The sequence below is a fragment of the Pipistrellus hanaki genome (assembly GCF_964339955.1).
Source record: "Pipistrellus hanaki genome assembly, chromosome: X".
Taxonomy (NCBI): Eukaryota; Metazoa; Chordata; class Mammalia; order Chiroptera; family Vespertilionidae; genus Pipistrellus; species Pipistrellus hanaki.
This window is the reverse complement of record NC_140524.1, coordinates 89,992,066-90,009,729: the sequence shown is the minus strand read 5'-3', so window position 1 is coordinate 90,009,729 and position 17,664 is coordinate 89,992,066. Positions and strand designations below refer to the sequence as shown.

At 50.3% G+C, this 17,664-nt stretch overlaps 1 protein-coding gene across 1 annotated transcript; it reads left to right on the top strand.

Moving 5' to 3' along the window:
• Positions 1 to 1,756: 1,756 nt before the first annotated feature.
• On the top strand, positions 1,757 to 2,782 carry LOC311615519 (melanoma-associated antigen B4-like; the record flags this gene model as incomplete). The annotated part of the gene is made up of 1 exon (XM_084870876.1): positions 1,757 to 2,782. The coding sequence occupies one exon, from the start codon at positions 1,757 to 1,759 to the stop codon at positions 2,780 to 2,782; it is 1,026 nt and encodes a 341-aa protein (XP_084727002.1).
• Between the last annotated feature and the right edge of the window lie 14,882 nt (positions 2,783 to 17,664).

Sequence of the window (17,664 nt, the reverse complement as noted above, 5' to 3'; positions counted from 1 at the left end):
CAGGGGAAAAGAGGGAGGAGTGGGCCTTGGTGGGAGGGGCTGTGAGAGGGAGAATATCCAGGTCCTGGGAATTCTCGTGGAGAGTGAGGGAGGTGGGGCCTTGGTGGAAGGGGCTGTCAGAGGGAGAATGGTCAGGTCTTGGGAAGACTCAGGGAGAGTGAGGGAATTGGGGGGCTTGGTGGGAGGGGCTGACAGATGGAGGATGTCCAGTTCTGTGAATTCTCATGGAGAGTGAGGGAGGTGAGTCTTTGGTGGGAGGGGCTGTCAGAGGGAGGATATCCAGTTCTGGGAGGAATGAGGGAGAGTGAGGGAAGTAAGTATGTTGGTGGGAGGGGCTGGCAGAGGCAGGATGTCCAGGTCCTGGGAAGACTCAGGGAGAGTGCGGGAGGTGGGGGGCTTGGTGGGAGGGGCTGACAGATGGAAGATGTCCAGTTATGGGAATTCTCATGGAGAGTGAGGGAGGTGAGTCCTTGGTGGGAGGGGCTGTCATAGAGAGCATATCGAGGTCCTGGGAAGACTCAGGAAGAGTGTGGTGTGTTGGGCTGTCAGAGGGAGGATGTCCATGACCTGGGAGGACTTGGGGAGAGTGAGGGAGGTGGGGCCTTGGTGGGAGGGGTTGTTCAGAGGGAGGATATCCAGGTCCCAGGAATACCTAAGGAGAGTTAGTGAGGTGGAGGTCTTGATGGTTTGGGCTGGCAGAGGTAAGAAGTCTAGGTAATGGGAAGCCTCATAACCATTTTTGTGACCAGGGAACCCATAACATGGAGGACACCTCAGAATCCCTAAATCCTGTCTTTCAAAGAGTCCAGCATTTGTCAGCAGAAGTGCCCCTTATTTCCTGCTCAGGGTTTAGGCAGGCTAATGCTTTCACCTGAAAGGAGCATTCACAATACAGCTGATGGAGTCATGCTAGAAAATCATCTAGGGGGCAAACAGGATTGATGTGCGATCCTGGTACACCTCTCATAAGGGGGCCTTTATTTCTTGGGTGCATCCTGCATTTGGAAGAAAACAGTCAAATGCAGCTATAACCTGTCAAACTCAGTTTCTCCTCTGGCTCCAGGGCATCTATAGAACTTAGTGTAATATCACCACAAGCATAAAACATAGGGCCCTATCTTTTGCAGTGCCAAGTGGGAAAACCACAATTCACTGAGAAATGACCCACCCTGAACAGGTAATGAAGGTCAAACTAAGAGCAGAAAGTGTGGCTCTGAGGCCCTACTTGGAGACCAGGTGAGGTGTCTAAAGGAGGACTTAGGAACCTAAAATGCAGCACAGAGAAGTCTCATAGCGGTGTCAGTTCTGAGTGCCCCCTGCCAGAAGCAGCATCTCAATACAAACTTGTGGCATGGAGGTTTGAGTGCCACCTTCAGAGAAAGGGTAGGGAGTGGGGGCCCAAGTCTGACCAACAATTAACTTGATGATCCTGAATTTGAATTTTGAGCATTTCCCAAACTAATGTTCCATATACCCCCCTGCTATCGCCTGTAGTCACCAGGGAACACCCAGGTAGGATTCTGTGGTTCTCACTAAGGCACACTATAACTTCCTCTACAGATTCTTAGGGCCGAGATCTAAGATCAGTGGGTCCCTGGAGCACTGCCCTCAGAACTAGCAGACATGGCATGGGATAAAGCCCAGGTGCAATGTCCCGGCTGAGGGTGCACATGCCATCTCACTCTCCCTCCTCCAGGTTCCAGCATCACCTCCTCTCCTATTACAAGGGTGCCCGTGGTCCCTGACCAGTGTCCTTATGCCTCGGGGAAAGAAGAGTAAGCTCCGAAGAGAGAAACGCCAACAGCCCCTGAGTGAGACTGAGAGTCTCAAGGAAGATCAGGTCACACCAATGGAGGTTGATGAGGCCCCCACTTCTCCTCCCAATGATGATACTTCCCCAAGCTCCCCTACATCTGGCCCATCCCAGGATCCTCAAGGAGACACAGCCACTAGCGCTCCTGTGGCAGGTGTCTCACGCCCAACATCCGATGCCATTGCCAAGAGCCCAGATGAGGAAAGTGCACGTGCCACCCAGGCAGCAGTTTCAGCTCTGAGAGCTCGCAAAGATCCTCTAAGCAGGGAGGTGAGCAAGGTGGTGCAGTTCCTGCTGCAGAAGCTGAAAAGGAAAGAGCCCATCACTCATAATGCATTGGTGAAGTTTGTCAACAGGAAGTACAAGAAGCACTTCTCTGAGGTCTTCAGGAGAGCCTCTGAGCGCCTGGAGCTGGTCTTTGGCCTTGAGCTCAAGGAAGTCAACCCCAACAACCACACCTATGGCTTTTTCAACAAGCTGGGCCTCCCGATTGAGGGAGACCTGAGCAGTGATGAGGTCTTACCCAAGACCCCGATTGTGATGGTGATCCTGGGCGTGATCTTCATGAATGGCAACGTCGCCACTGAAGAGGACATCTGGAATTTCCTGAATGTCTTCGGGGTCCACCCTGGGATGAAGCATGTCATCTTTGGGGAGCCCAGGCAATTCCTCACCAAGCATCTGGTCCAGGAAAAGTACCTGGAGTGCCGCCAGGTTCCCGAAAGCAATCCTCCCCGCTTCGTGCTCCTGTGGGGCCAAAGGGCCCACACTGATATCAGCAAGATGAAAGTGCTGGAGGTGCTGGCCAGGATCTTCAACAAGATCCCCACTGCCTTCCCATTCCTGTATGAGGAGGCCTTGAGAGATGATGAAGATAAAGCATGGCTGAGAGCCGCAGCCATGGTTGGCTCTTTTACCAGGCACAGGGGTCCTTGCAAGGCCAAGTTCAGCGGCTCCTGCCACATCTAGGGAGATCTGAGGCAGCCTTTTCACCTTGAGTTGCAGTAGAGCAGTCAACCTTCTGAATAGTAGTGTAGTGGGCTCTGGAGGGCACAAAATGTTTATGCTGTTGGGTTTCTTTTTCTTCAGCAGATGACTAATTTTAGGGTTGTATGTATTTTCAAAAGTTGTTCCTTCAAATTAAGGTTTATTTGCTTCAAAATTTAAGTTTATTAATGCCATGGATGTCACATTTATTAAGGCTAAGGTGTGATATTACGAGTTTTCTTTATTACCAACTGATTGAAAAGCCTCCAATATGTTCTTTTTTGTACAGTGCAAGGCACAGGAATGATATTTTTCTGGGGCATATGAAATTATTTGAAATATGAGATGGAGAAACACAAGTAAATGATGATTAATTATTAGTGTTTTTTATTCTCCTTGTTCTTTTATTATAAAATTCAATAGCATATACCTGGATTTGCTTATCTCCTTTAATTTTTTAAAGAAAATAAATCCTTATAAATTTGAATTCTTGCTCATGCCTTTTCTTTTCCCCTCCAACATTAAGAGTCCATCATCTCTTTGGAAATATCAAAATTTACTAGCCAAGGCTTGAAAAAGAAGCCTAATAGCCACTGCTATTAAAATTTAGAGTCTATCAGCAGCATTGGTCATAGAAGGCAAATGGTGTCATCCAATGTAAGAAATAATTAAATGACAATGAACAGAAGAGATGTGAAAAAGAGCAATTAGTTGGCCATCATGTGAGCAAGGCAGATTTGGGCCTTGGGAATATCCAGTCCCTCAGGGTCTGGGGGTGAGGGGCAGGTAATTTTCAGTCGGATTTCATGATAGGCTGGATGAAGTTAAGGATTTGTAAAAAAAGGGGCCAGACCCTCAGGAAATGGGTCTTAGATTTGAGAAACTAAGTTTGGAATGGAAAAACAGAAGTGAAGCATTATTTTGGTATATGGGGAAAGCTGAGAGAAATTTTCACCTATAGACATACTGGAAGGGGTTCAATACACTTGCACTAGGGCAGAAGAACATAGTCCTCAAACTAGGTGTTTTGAGCACAGGATATCTATAGTGTTTCTAGAGTGTTATATCGCTACAAGTGAGATGCTAAAGTACCACTGGAAAATCTCGTTTTTCATAAGCTGGAAAGCTAGATCTCACTCCATTGAAAATGGCACTTCATGTAGAAAATTTGACTTTCTCTTGGCAAATGTAAGGGTGTGCTCTATTTATAGTGGCAATGAAATTCATAAAATTATGGCTGGTTTGGATGGCAAGTTGTTGGTTCTTGGAACTAATGAATATTGAGTTGCATCTTGCTAAAGAAGATATTCCCATACCATTATTAAACAATAAATGGTCTGTAGGGGAAATTATACTTAGTTCTACTTGGCTGTCACATTGAGAATTTTGGTTTTCTTCCTTCTATACAGTCCAATGTTCTGTAATATAGCATGGAAATTAAATTCTGTGTGGAAAGCTGGTTATCATCTGGAGTTAAAGCTCCTTAGTGATACTGCCCTTAGTGATACTCCTTAGTGATACTGCCCTGCATTAAAAGCACCAAATTTTCCTAACACCTTGCAGGTGGTTTATATTCATCACAAGTGAATATCCACATTCCTGTGTGAAAGACTTTCCATACTCATTTTGAAGATAAAGAACTTGGAATAGTCTCACATTCACTGCTAAAAACTGACAGAGCAGGATTTGACCATGGCTCTGATTGTTTCTAGAGCATATGCTTTCCCAATTCTCCAAGTCTGTGGAACACCACATGCCACTTAATTCATTTCCTGCTCTTGATTTCAAAATCTACTTGTCAAAAAGCAGGACTTCATACTCAATATATTTATTTGAAAAACACAGCACCAGGAACAAGCAATAAAATAACCAAAATATATGTGAGATAGGAATAAAGAAAGAAAAAGATGGTAGTCAGTGATAATATCAAAATCTACAAGGCAAATATCAGTAAAATACTAAAGCACAGAGAACCACAAAGTCATTTGACTCAGCTCTTCTATTGTAGAGAGTAAAACTCTTAGAAGCGAAGTTAACTAAGAGGCTAAGTCTGTCTAGTGACAGGAAGGAAGTGGCTAGTGTTTTCTCTGACAGCACATCACTTGTCCTCTGCTGCCTGGCTTACCTGCAGCATCTCCATCTCAAAGCACTCCTGGCACCAAACCATCCTATCCTCTGTTTACAATAGGGAGACTAGAAAACAATTCTCAAGGATATGGCATTTCTAAAAAGGTTTTTCAGAGGACAAACAGGAGTCAAGAGGAAGATTCTTATGAATGAGGACTGGGAAGCCACAGAGATAGTGGCTTATATCTGCTCTCAGACGCAAAAGGCCATGGAATGGCTGTCACATTGAGAATCCACTCATTAATTTCCAGGGTTCTCAGGGACATGAGAGCTTTCCTGTACATGGGTGATGTTAAGGTGAAAGAAAGAGGAGTCCCAGGGGCCTTCCAGGAATCAAGGGAAGGATCCTGAGTGAGGACTAAGGGCACACCCTTACCCTGAATGGACAAGCCCCACAGAGCCTGAATCCTGATGTCACCGCTGATGGGCACTAGCAGGAGAACCTCATGTGCATTCCCTGACCTTTCCTTCCATGTTTCCTCAGGAGGTGAGGGCATTAGCCTTCAGCTGTGAGACCTAGGTGGCCAGAGGAAGAGGATTAAGGCCCTGCCATGAAATAAGGGTAGAACCATGAATTACAGCTCTGGGGAACATAGGCACTAAGACCATGAGGTAACACAGAGATTCCCCAAGCCATCATCCCTAAGATTCCTTAGGCAGGGCCCTTAGACTAATTGTGTAAGGAGGAAGTCAGAGATGTAAGGGCCTTGTTCTGAGCGGAGTGTCCTTAAGTAATGAAAGGAAGGGGTTCCTAGCATTTTCCAGTATTCAAGGTGAGCAACCCATTCTTTTCAGAACTGTGAGGGCTCAGGAGGACCCCGCCCTTGCTGCTGCCATGGTACACCTTCGCATTGTTGGCATGATATGATGATACAATCACACCCTTTATGGTGTCATAAGGACTATGAGGGACCTGGTGTTCAAGGTATGGCCTCAGGCCAGTAGTGGGAGGATTTCTAGGTATTCCAGAAGCCAAGGTGAACACTACATCATCCTTAGAAACCAGACACCACCCAATATTGAGGACACCATACAGTAACTTCCTACTCAGCCTCAAGAATCCTAGAACAGGTATGTTCAGATCAGATGATCCTCATATTCCTGCAGGGCCCTTGAAGTGGTCCTGGACTTTATATGAGGGCCAGGCCCAAGGGTCATGGAGTACTATTAGAACATGAGTGTGCTGTGTCAAAGCATGGGCAGAGGGTGCATCCACCCTTAAACCGAAGGGGTGACAACGCATCTGATCCCACACCAGCTTTGGCTGTAGGCGCTTGAAGACCCAGGACAGGGCTAGTAAGCTTTAGCTCCCCCAAAACTTTTCACTTGGATTAGTTGAGATGGAAGTTTTGTTGGAAGATGCAGCCACTATTCAACCGAAGGAGTGGGGACACAAGGCCAGATATGAAGCCAAATGTGTATGCTTAATCAGGATTGTGGGCTCCAAAGAAACTAGCCAGAAAACCTACCACTGAACAGTCAATATGGGGAATACCAGCACTGGGTTGATGAGGAAACTTTTGGGTCTGCAGGACCCCAAGCTCTCTGACTCACCCTGCAGATCCTGGCACTGGCCAGTACCTATAATCATGTAATCCAATCTCACTTTCTCTCTCCATCATATTGGTTCTGTTTCCCTGAACCCCAAATCCAATGCTAATGTAAAGATTACCTCAGACTTTGGGGATTAAAATGACATAAATTTCCATACTTATAGCATGCCAGCCACAGTCCTACATGACTCTCAAAGGCATGGAAATGTGATCAGGGTGGGCAGCCCCCCCCCACCCCCCACCCCCCCCCCCCCCGCCCAGAGACTGGGAGGAGCATCAACTCCTGGCTTCTGGCAGTTTCTTGAGGTGGATGGTGACATTGGGTTGTGGCTGAATCCCTTCCATCTCTGCTTCTGTCTTCACATCTCTTTCTGCTCTATCTATGCTCACCCGCATCTCTCTGAGAGGGTCAAGGTGACGGCATATGGGTCCACCCAAATGATCCAGGGTCACCCTCATGTCAAGGTCCTCATCATCTTTGGAGTCTGCCATAAGTACCACACTCCCAGACTCTGTGCATCAGGACCTGGTATCAGCACCCCAGCATTCCACTCTGCTAGCCACGGTGGACTTCTCTGGCCCTGGCACATTGGGACATGCCCACAGAGAAGATTCATTGTTTGCTGAGGAAACGTGTGAACAAGGGGGCACTGGAGGTCTCTTCTGAGCAGGTCTCTACACAGGCATCTGGGCAGGCTGCCCCCAGCAAGAGCGTAGCTGAACCGGCTCTCCCAGCAGTGCAAGGAGACCTTGATGTCTCAGTCCCTAGGCCTAGAGTCCTAGGCCATTCAGGTTTCTCTCCAGACCCCCAACTAAGGGCTTGCCTACCTTCATCACCAGAAGAAAGTGAATGGTATTTATTCAGATGCCTCTAGCCCCAGGATAGTTGGGCCAGGGTCAAATCCAGCTTCCACAGGTGACTAGGGAATGCTACCAGAACTTCCCTTGGGTTAGCTCCTTGGCCAGGCTGCTTTTGGGCCTCCCCATTTTTCTCAGGTATGGAGCACTTTTCTTGTTTTGCAGCCCTTTTCAAAAGTACCAGTGCCGGTGGCTCTCATTCCTATTCTAGTCCATTAACTGAATCATTTCTCTGTCTCAGACTCTGGGAGGGCTCTCTTCTGGAGCCTGTGCCCATAGTCCAACCTGCTCTTCTGGCTTGGTCCCCACTCCACTCCAGACAGTGGACACTAAAAAAATGCTTTCATTGATTTTCTTAAGAGAGAGAGGGAGGGAGGGAGGGAGGGAGGGAGGGAGGGAGGGAGGGAGGGAGGAAGGGAGAGAGAGAGAGAGAGAGAGAGAGAGAGAGAGAGAGAGAGAGAGAGAGAGAGAAACGGGGATATAGAAATATCCAAGAGAGACAACGATTCTTTGGTTGCCTCCTGCACATCCCTCACTTGGGATCAGGTCCTCATCTTAAGCAGGTGTCCTAAGTGGGAGTCAAACTTCATGGTTCAGGGTCAATGCTTAACCATTAGACATACCAGTCAGAGAACCATGGTCTTCTTGCCACTGTGCTGGGTTTGAGGTTGTCCCATCTCCTTCTCTAATGGTTTTCCTTTTCTAATTGTCATAAAATTCCGGTAGGCTGGGCGCTCATGTGGGTCAGATCCTGAGACTGGGGAATGCATAAGCTGTGATAAGCCTGGGACCATCAAGAGGTATAGAGCCCAGCCACTGCCCCAGGCTTATTGAGATTCAGAGGAGCCTGAGCCAGAATCCAGGATTTAGACGGGTGGGCTAGGGAACTGGTTCTTCTCTCTGACACCTGCTATCACCAGCCACCATGGACTGGGCTGCAAGGAAAGACCTTCCTAGGCTGAATCAGAAGCCCCAAGCACCCTGTTCACCCATCCCAGGAACCAGAGAAAAATCGATGCCTTCTTGTCCCCCCCCCCTAATGCTCCTCTGTGCACCACTCCAGCCCTGACCACATTGACAGCACTAGGAGGACCCTGATCACACCAACTGGGTCACTGATGGAGGGTTCAGGGGAAGATGGGAAGCCGCAGGAAGACAGGGCTGTTGGTGCAGCTGACATAAGGCTGGCAGTCATGGGCTTAAGTCTGGGCCCTGCCCAGATATCATACTCTAGCTAATTAGCTCCCACCCACATACCTTTTTCCTGTCACACACAGGGTCACATGTGTGGTCATAGCACCCCTAAATCACTCTGCACCCCAGATCCACCAAACACCGTCAAAACCTGCTGCAGACAACCTCCAATAACCCACCCATGTTCCCTTAATTCCTAAACCTTGTTGACCATACTGTTTGGAGACACAATTGCACACTCTCCTTCCTATGGGAACCTGTGACCCTGGTGGCTATAAATACCCACATGGTAAGGGGTGAGCAAATGAACAATGAGTGTTGAGCAAATCCAACACCTCCACACATTTGTTTCCCAACTTCACATGCCTCCTACTTCCCTTCCCTTTGGCTCCCAATGGCCTTGGTTTCCTTGGACTGTCAGTAGATGATCTGCCCCCACAGACTCTATTAGCCAGCCCTATAAGGAGCAGCCATGTAGACAGGGTTGCAAAAACTCTCAGATAGACATTTCCGGTTCCTACAGGTCCAGGCTGTGGGGTGGACAGCACACTGTGCCCCTCAATCTTTCCAACTGTGTAATAGGCTGATGATGCCTAGGGAGTCTGGGGGTGTATGCCAAGCGCTGCACACCCTCCTCCCCTCTCCTACTGAGGTACACATGACCCCCTCTACTCCAATTCAGGTGCCTGTTTGTCCAACCCCTCACCTTCACCTCCAAAACCTTTCCTGAATCATTCTTCCCACCCCATAGGCTCAGTGTCACTTAGGTTGTCATATGCCCATGAGTGCCAATCACAACCATGACTCTACATCCTGGACTTTGTCACTCCCACAACTCTTCCCAGGATTCATTTTATCCCGCCACAGGGCAAACCTGTATCCATAAAGTAGCTCATTCAGCCTCTGAAAACCGGCACTCCCAGGTCCAATGCCCCACCCAGACAGAGGTCACCCTGTGCCTGGTTCTGAGGACTCTTTCCTTCAAATTTGTCTACACATTTCACCTTTGGCCTGCAACTGAACACACATCCTCAATCTCCTCTTTTTCACTCTCATCTTTCTCAGTCTCCTCTTCTCTATCCTTCTCCTAACCAGTACTCTATTTCTGTACCCTGGTTTTTGCTTGAAGATCTTAGAAAACAAAGTTGACTTTTCCTCAATATTTGGCCTCCCAGAGCTCCTGTTCCTGCTCAGGTCCTTTGTCAAGGAATTGGAAGGACTGTGTCTGATTTGTCAAGCGATCCCTTGAGGGCTTGGTTTGCAGCAGGCTCCTTGCTCTGCTTCCCTCTGGTTGCCCTGATCTACCATGCTCTGGGCTCATCCTGCATCTGCTCTGTGTCCTGGGAAGTACATCTGATTGAGCTCTGTTGAGGTGGATTTTCTGTTTCCCACTGGCTACTAGGTGGCTGGACCTTGGAAAGTATCAGTGGGAAATGGAAGGCAGGAGGAGAGTGAACTGGGCATTGGTTTTCTGGCTTTCTCCCATCCAGGGTGCTGGAGTCTGCCTATACTCCGAACAAGACACCCACTGCTTTTGGAAGGTTCTACACCCAGGTCCACATTGTGGCTAGGATCCCAGTAACTCCTTCCCTTGCTTCCTCAGACAAGGGGAGGGGTGGGGGCATAATGAAAGGTGTAAGTTGCTCAACTCATGTTCCTTCCCAAGAAGATATTACAGCCCCTGCAGCCCCTGCCCTCCCCCAACATTCTAAGCCTCCTTTACTAGGCTCTCCTTACATCACAAGACTTGCATGGCCAGTAGTCTCCTGATGGGACATGAGGAGCAAGTTTCTACATCCTGCAATTCAGGAACTCTGTTCACAGTCACCATGGTAATCACAAGAGTGAGCCCAGGTTATTTCCCAGGGCCGTGCCTCAGGATGCTGAGGATTGAGCACCATGGACCATAAGATTTAGGCAAAAGCATGAAACATTAATTAGGAGCAGATTCAGACTCCCCCACAAGGAGAGGGACCAATTATTGGTTGCCCAATGAAGCCCTGTCCTCTAGCGTTATATATAATTGATATAATTCTGCTATATATCTACTCCTGTTGGCATCTGATTGATTCCCTCAATTGTTCCTGCCCAGGAAAGGACCTGGACTTATGTATCTCTAAACCTTATTGATGCAGTCCTCCCTGTTTTCCCATGAGTCTTGCCCTGACTTCCTACCTGTCAAACTACCTCCTCTCATCAGCAGCAGTCAGGACTACTGTCCTCACCTCTCTTCTCTGGGCACCTAAGCACCATAGTTGGGTTTCTATCTCCCTTCATGTCACTGACACCAGGATGCCAATTCAGGTGGCATAGCTCACACAGAGCACTTGTCCTATCATTCCTTTTTTAAAATCCTCACCCAGGAATAAGTTTGTATTTTTTTAAAGGGACAAATGGAGAGTAAGAGAAAGACTGATTGCTTGCTTCCATTATGTTCCCCAACCAGGGATCTAATCCACAACATTCCAGTGCATAGCACAACACTACAACCCCATGATCCATTTGGTCAGGGTGCACTGTTGTTACTTTTAAGCCCTTCTTGCCACCATGACTAAGAAAGGGACAGGATCCCTCTCTCCTCTACCCTGTAATGCTACACCTGGGGCTGCTCTCAGGGCACATAGCACCTTGCATCCATGTAGTCTCTGGAACTCCCACACTCCATGGAGTGATGAAGCCTTGCTGAAGTACAGGGAGGAGCCCCCAGGTTTCCATTGCTTAGAACTCACACCCATCACCCAATTAAAACTCAACTTCTCATAGAACGCACACTGGTGTTGCTGGCCCTCTTATGGGTGGGAGGGCTGGAGATGTGATTCTGGAAGCTACTCCAGAGAGAAGATGGCTGCCCAGGACCCAGCATCATTTTCCTGCAACCTCTCCACACCCTCCAGGCAGGAATCAAAGGTGTCTCTGCAGAAATATGGAGTACACAAAGGGGTGTGCAATGCACTCTCTTCAGGGAGTGTCTGACAAATAATGGTAAATTCCCATGAATGGAAATTGAACAGAAGCCAGGGTGTTGATTCTTTATGCCTTGAAATGGTAGAGTTCAATCCCATAGTGTTAGAAAACCATTTTAAGTAGAATACCTTGAGTGGATTTTCAAGATCTAAGAGAGAGGTACATTTTGGTGGGAAAGAAGAAAAAGCTAGTGGAAGTGCTTTGGATGGAAGGATAGATGGAAAGGATTCAATGAGTTGGACCTTGATTGAATTCTAGGAACTATAAGTTGAATCAAGGTGTGGTGGCAGGGGAACACCACCAAACCAATGTAAAGTAATAAATGCTCTAATGCAGAAAAGCTATTTAATTTTATGTTCAAAGTGAAGTTTTGTGTGATTCAGTGTTGTTCTATCTGAGATCATTACATTTTATCTGACATATCCTGGGTTTAAAAATATGCATAATGATACTGTGTAGGTAAAAATCATAAGTGCCATTCATTAAAAACCCGGTGTTGCCCTAGCCTGTTTTGCTCAGTGGATAGAGAGTTGCCCTAAGGACTGGAAGATCCTTGCTTTGATCCCAGTCAAGGGCACATGCCTGGGTTGTGGGCTTATCTCCACAGTCAATCAGTTGTTCTCTCTCATCATTGATGCTTCTATCTCTCTCTCCCTCTCCTTTTCTCCCTATAAATCACTAAAAATATTTTTAAAAACAACTATAATAATTTTTTTAAAAAGTCTTTGCCAGTCATCTTGACAGATGCTTCAAATACAACACCTATTCCCACAGTCCTAAAAGACATGGCTTATCACACTCAGTTGTCAGTTGGTGAGTGTAGCATATTCTGATACTCACAAGCAGATAAGTGACAGAACTAGACAAGACCCTGGGTGTGAATTCACCCAGGACACACACTGTCCTACCTCTGCCACCCTGACACAGATGTTGTATACGTAATACGTATGTTTAAGTTTCTTCTCAGTGCTCCAAAATATATCTCAGGAAAGTAAATAAAATGTTTTGTGCTCCATGTGGTGCACTGGAATGCATAGCCAGAGCAGTAAGCATGAGACCATTGAGATACTTGAATCATGAAAGACAGGAGATAATATTCAGTGATAATATGATCAGGCAAGATGGGACCTTACAAAATTACCTGGCTCAGCCTGTCTCTTATCATTAGGAAATCTTTAGGAACAGGAGTTCATAAAAGGCCAAGTCTGGGTCCTAAAGAGAAGCAAGAGAAGATCCTGGGTTGTATGTGTGTGTTGTTGGTTTTGTCAGTGAGCCCTTCATCTGCCCTGGGTCCTCTACCTGGTCCCTCAGCCTCCCCATCTCACATCACTCCTGGACACAGACCTGTTTTGTGTGAGACCTTGCAGTAGGCTGGTTAGTCAAGAGTTTTCAGGGATGTGGCATTCCTGGGGAAGCCTTTCCTTAAAGAGACAGGAGCCCAGATGAGGACCCAGATAAAAGACCTGCAGACCCTTCCCTCATCTGCTCTTAGAGCCCCCTGTGGGGCTGACTACTGACTAGGACAGGGACATGCCAGGGAGGTGAGGGTCTTGGCTAAGGGCTGGGGCCCAGGGCAGTGTCCAAGGTCCTGAAAGGAGTGCAGGTGACAATCCCAGTGAGAGGCAGGCTGCTTCCACCCTACAACACCGGGGGCGCCAGAGATCCCGCCAGAAGTCAGCCTAGATTGGCCCTGTCTCTTTAATTGAGGGGCATTGTGTCAGCTCTCTCCTGGGGTGCCTTGGGAAGGGAAGCTTTACCTCAGGGGCCAGGGCCCTGAGGGAGAAAGGACAGAAGGCCCAGGCTATAGCTGCAGTCAAGGTGAAGAGGGGAAAGAAGAGTGAATGAACCCACCCTCTGCAAGGCCCTGCCCCTCTCCATTGCCCCTCCCTCCAGTCCCAGTAGCCGGCCCCTAACCAGTGCCCCTCCCCTCCCCCATAACCCCGCCCTCCTGTAGCCCCGCCCTATCCAGTGCCCCTCCCCGTAGCCACGCCCTATGATAGCCCCGCCCTCCAGTAGCCCCGCCCCTCCCTGATTCCTTCCAGTAGCCCTGCCCTCCAGTAGCCCTGCACTCCAGTAGCCTCGCCCCCTTAGCCCCGCCCCTATCCGGGGCCCCGCCCCTCTCCCATAGCCCCGCCCGCCATTAGCCCGCCTTCCCGTAGCCCCGCCCTCCCGTAGCCCGCCCTCCGGTAGCTCCGCCCCTCCCTGCAGTGCTCCAGCTCTGCCCCTGCTCTGAGTCCTGGGGGACCCTGGGCACAGCGCTCAGGCTGAGGGCTATTGCTGCAAAGCCTCTCAGAAGGTGGGAGCCCTGGCATGCGGGGACCGCCCATGTCAGCAGGGGACAGTGAGTGACACCCCTCCAGAGCCCAGGTGAGGGAACTGGGGAGAAACTCCGCCCAGGGCTGCTCCTGGCTCCCTGAGCACCCAAACATGGCGGCCGTGGGGGGCGACCTCGTGCCCCCCCGGGTGGATCGGACACTGAGGGCCTTGGTCTGAGGGAGGGGACCGCGTCCTGGAGGAAGTCCCGGGGGCCTTCGGAGCGTCCCCAGGGCCCGCGAACCCCTCAGTGAGGAGGCCGGGACCCTGCCTCGTGGAGGCCGGCAGGAGGCTGACATGCCGCCTCTGGGAGCAAATCACAGGGTGTGAGGCCTTGGTCTGAGGGGAGGGCACCGCATCCCGGAGGAAGTCCCGGGGGCCTTCGAAGCGTCCCCAGGGCCCGCGAACCCCTCAGTGAGGAGGCCGGGACCCTGCCTCGTGGAGGCCGGCAGGAGGCTGACAAGCCGCCTCTGGGAGCAAATCACAGGGTGTGAGGCCTTGGTCTGAGGGGAGGGCACCGCGTCCTGGAGGAAGTCCCGGGGGCCCTCGAAGCGTCCCCAGGGGCTGCGACAACCTCAGTGAGGAGGCCGGGACCCGGCCTCGGGGAGGCCGGCAGGAGGCTGACAAGCCGCCTCTGGGAGAAAATCACAGGGTGTGAGGCCTTGGTCTGAGGGAGGGGACCGCGCCTGGAGGAAGTCCCGGGGGCCTTCGGAGCGTCCCCAGGGGCCACTCTCCTCTCATGAGGAGTGAGCCTGCCTCTGACCTCCACCTGGGCGGCCAGACAGGGAGGCTGACAGGCCGCCTCTGGGAGCAAATCACAGGGTGTGAGGCCTCGGACTGAGGGAGGGGACCGGGCCTGTTGTAAACCAGGCTCAGAAGTCTGAGGTCCCCCAGGGACCGCCCACCCCTCATGAGGAGGCCGGGGCCTTGTGCTGCCCTCCACCCTGGGAGGCCGGGCAGGAGGCTGTCAGGCCACTTCTGGGGCAAGTCACAGGGCCTGAAGCCTTGGTCTGAGGGAGGGCACCGCGTCCTGGAGGAAGTAAGGGGGGACATCGGAGGGTCCCCAGGGGCTGCCCACCCCTCATGAGGTGGCTGGGACCTTGCCTCTGCCGTCCACCTGGGAGGCCGGGCAGCAGGCTGACAGTGTGTGAGGCCTTGGTCTGAGGGGAAGGTACCACGTCCTGAAGGTAGTCAGGGTGTGACTTCAGAGGATCCCCAGGGGCTGCCCCTAGGACCTTGTGGTGCCTTCCAGCTGGGAGGCCAGACAGCGAGGCTGACAGGCCGCCTCTGTAGCAAGAAGGAGAGGGTGAGTCCTTGGTCTGAGGGAGGGGACCAGGCCTTTTGGAAACCAGACTCAGAAGTCTGAGGTCCCCCAGGGGCCGCCCACCCCTCATGAGGAGTCCGGGACCTTGCCGCTGCCCTCCACCTTGGAGGCCAGGCAGGAGGCTGTCAGGCCAACTCTGTAGCCAGACGGAGAGGGTGAGGCCTTGGTCTGAGGAAGGGCCCTCAAGTTAGGAAGCACCCAGGTGGGCCTCTGTGTGGACCCAGAGGTCCCCATCCCACTGCTGGACCAGGATGCCAGGAGGTTTCCAGAAAAGATGGCTGAAGCTCTTGTTCTCCTTAGGTGTCCTGCAAGCTGGGTTGGGGGTGAGGGGATGGAGCTGCTGGGTAGGATTGACAGCTTTCATTTATGCCAGAAGGTTTGCCATCACCAGTAGGCTGATATCCAGGTGTTTCCAGGAGTTAAGGGGACATCTCCCTGGACCATCATATCTAAGGGAATACCCATGACCATAGTTAGAGAACCCCATTCCCAGCCTTGGAGTATATGGGCAGGTGGGGTGACTCTCATCCTCATGGAAGGGCAGTCTCAGGAAATACTGGAAGGAGAGAGGAGTCCCAGGCTACTATACCAAAAGTCAAATGAAATATTGAGGGCCCCACCCATCATCCTATATAATGACACTAATATGCAAATTGTCCTCTCCACTGGGAGTTTCACAGGGAATTTTCCCAGAGGGCAGGGGTGGCCTGAAAATGCCAAGCCCCACCCCAGCCATTTCGGCCCCAGATGTACTAGTCTCACCCTGATCAGAAGTAGAGGCAGCCTGCCAACTTCCTTCAACCCCTCCCCCTGGCCGTCAATGGTCCCTAACCCTGTCTGGCCCCACCCCCAATTGTCACCTACACCCTGATCCCTGCTGAGGACTGCCAGCCAACTGCCCTTGGCCTCTCCCCCAGGGAGCCCTGCCTGATCTTGGGGTGGTCCCACAGGAATGAACTCATGCTCAAATTTGTGCCCAGGGCCTATAATGGCATAAGATAAGAATCCTGAGCCCCACCTTTGCATTCAGTTCAGGGTAGGCCTGCCAAAGTTAGACTCACTTATTTCTTTCCAATGTTAACAGAAAAGAGGCATCAGTGAAGGTGCAGCCACCAGTCAGCAGAAGAGTGGAATTCCAGCCACCACCTGGAGACCAGGTGAGACCCTGCATGAGTATTCAAGGACCCAAGCAGCCAGTGAAGGAGACCTTGGGTTCTCAGAGAGCTGCTAGCTTTGGTTTGAGGTGTCAGTTTCACAGGAGCAGAATAGAGGAGGCCCAGGACCTGCCAATATTTGACATGATGATTCTGGTAGTTAACTGAGAAGTATCCAAACCTAGGGTGTCAGCAAACTCATTAGTCAACAGAGCCAAATATCAATAGTACAATTTTCTTTTGAGAGCCTAAAACAAACTTCTGTGCATGGGCCATGAAGTTTCAATCACACTGTACCTGCACGCCCGCAATTGGTATTTTGTGGAAGAGCCACACTCAAGGGGCCATAAAGCCCCATGTGCCTCTCGAGCCACAGTTTTCCAACCATTTCCCTAGGACACAGGCTCCCCACTGGAAATCTTTCTGCTGTCAGGCCTGTATCCCCTAGGAAGGGCTGCCACAATGTAGTCTAAGGACACTTTCAAGTGCCTCTCCAGATATCTCAAGGAAAGTGTGGATCTGAATGGAAGCACTGAGGGTTGCTAGAACAGTGCCCTCCAGGAAACCTGGAGAGGCAGCCTTGGCTAAAGCCAAGGTAGAATCCATCTCACCACTGACAGAAGGCACTCACATGATCTCCTTCTCCTCTATCCAGGTATCCTCATCTCCTGATTTCCTGTCCAGACTTCTTCCTGCTATTCGTGACTAGTGACATCATGCCAGGTCGTCACAAGAGCAAAAAATGCCACCAGGCCCAAATTGAGCCTCAGAGTTGTGGCAATGCTCAGGCCACTGCAGAAGCAGCAAAAGAGTTCCCTCCTTCCTTCTCTACTCAGTGTGAAGGTATTAGCCAGGGTCTGCCTGTGGGTGGGTCATTGAACATTTCCCAGGGTCCTCAATGCTCACCAACCACCCCCAACTCTTTTGTAGCTATTGCTGGCCCTGAATCTGATAAAGCTTCCAGCAGCCAAGATGAGGATGAGGCTGACTTCTTTGTGGCCACACTATCAGTGGAGGATGATTTTGAAAGGAGGACTGAGGCTTTGGAGCTGTTTTTTCTGCAAATGTATAAGCTGAAAAGGCCCATTAAGAAGAAAGATGTGCTGCGTTTTGTCGGGGAAGATTACCAAGACCGATTTTGTGAGATGCTCAAGAAAGCCTCTGATCGAATGGAAGTTCTCTTTGCATTATACATCAATGAAGTCGACTCAAAAAATAACTCCTATGCCCTTGTCAGCAAGCTGAAACTCCCCAATAATGGGAGGGTGCGTCCTGGCAAGGGGTTCCCCAAGACAGGCTTCCTGATGCATATCCTGAGTTTGATCTTCATGCATGGCAACTGCGTCTCTGAAGAATTCATCTGGAAAGATCTGCGTG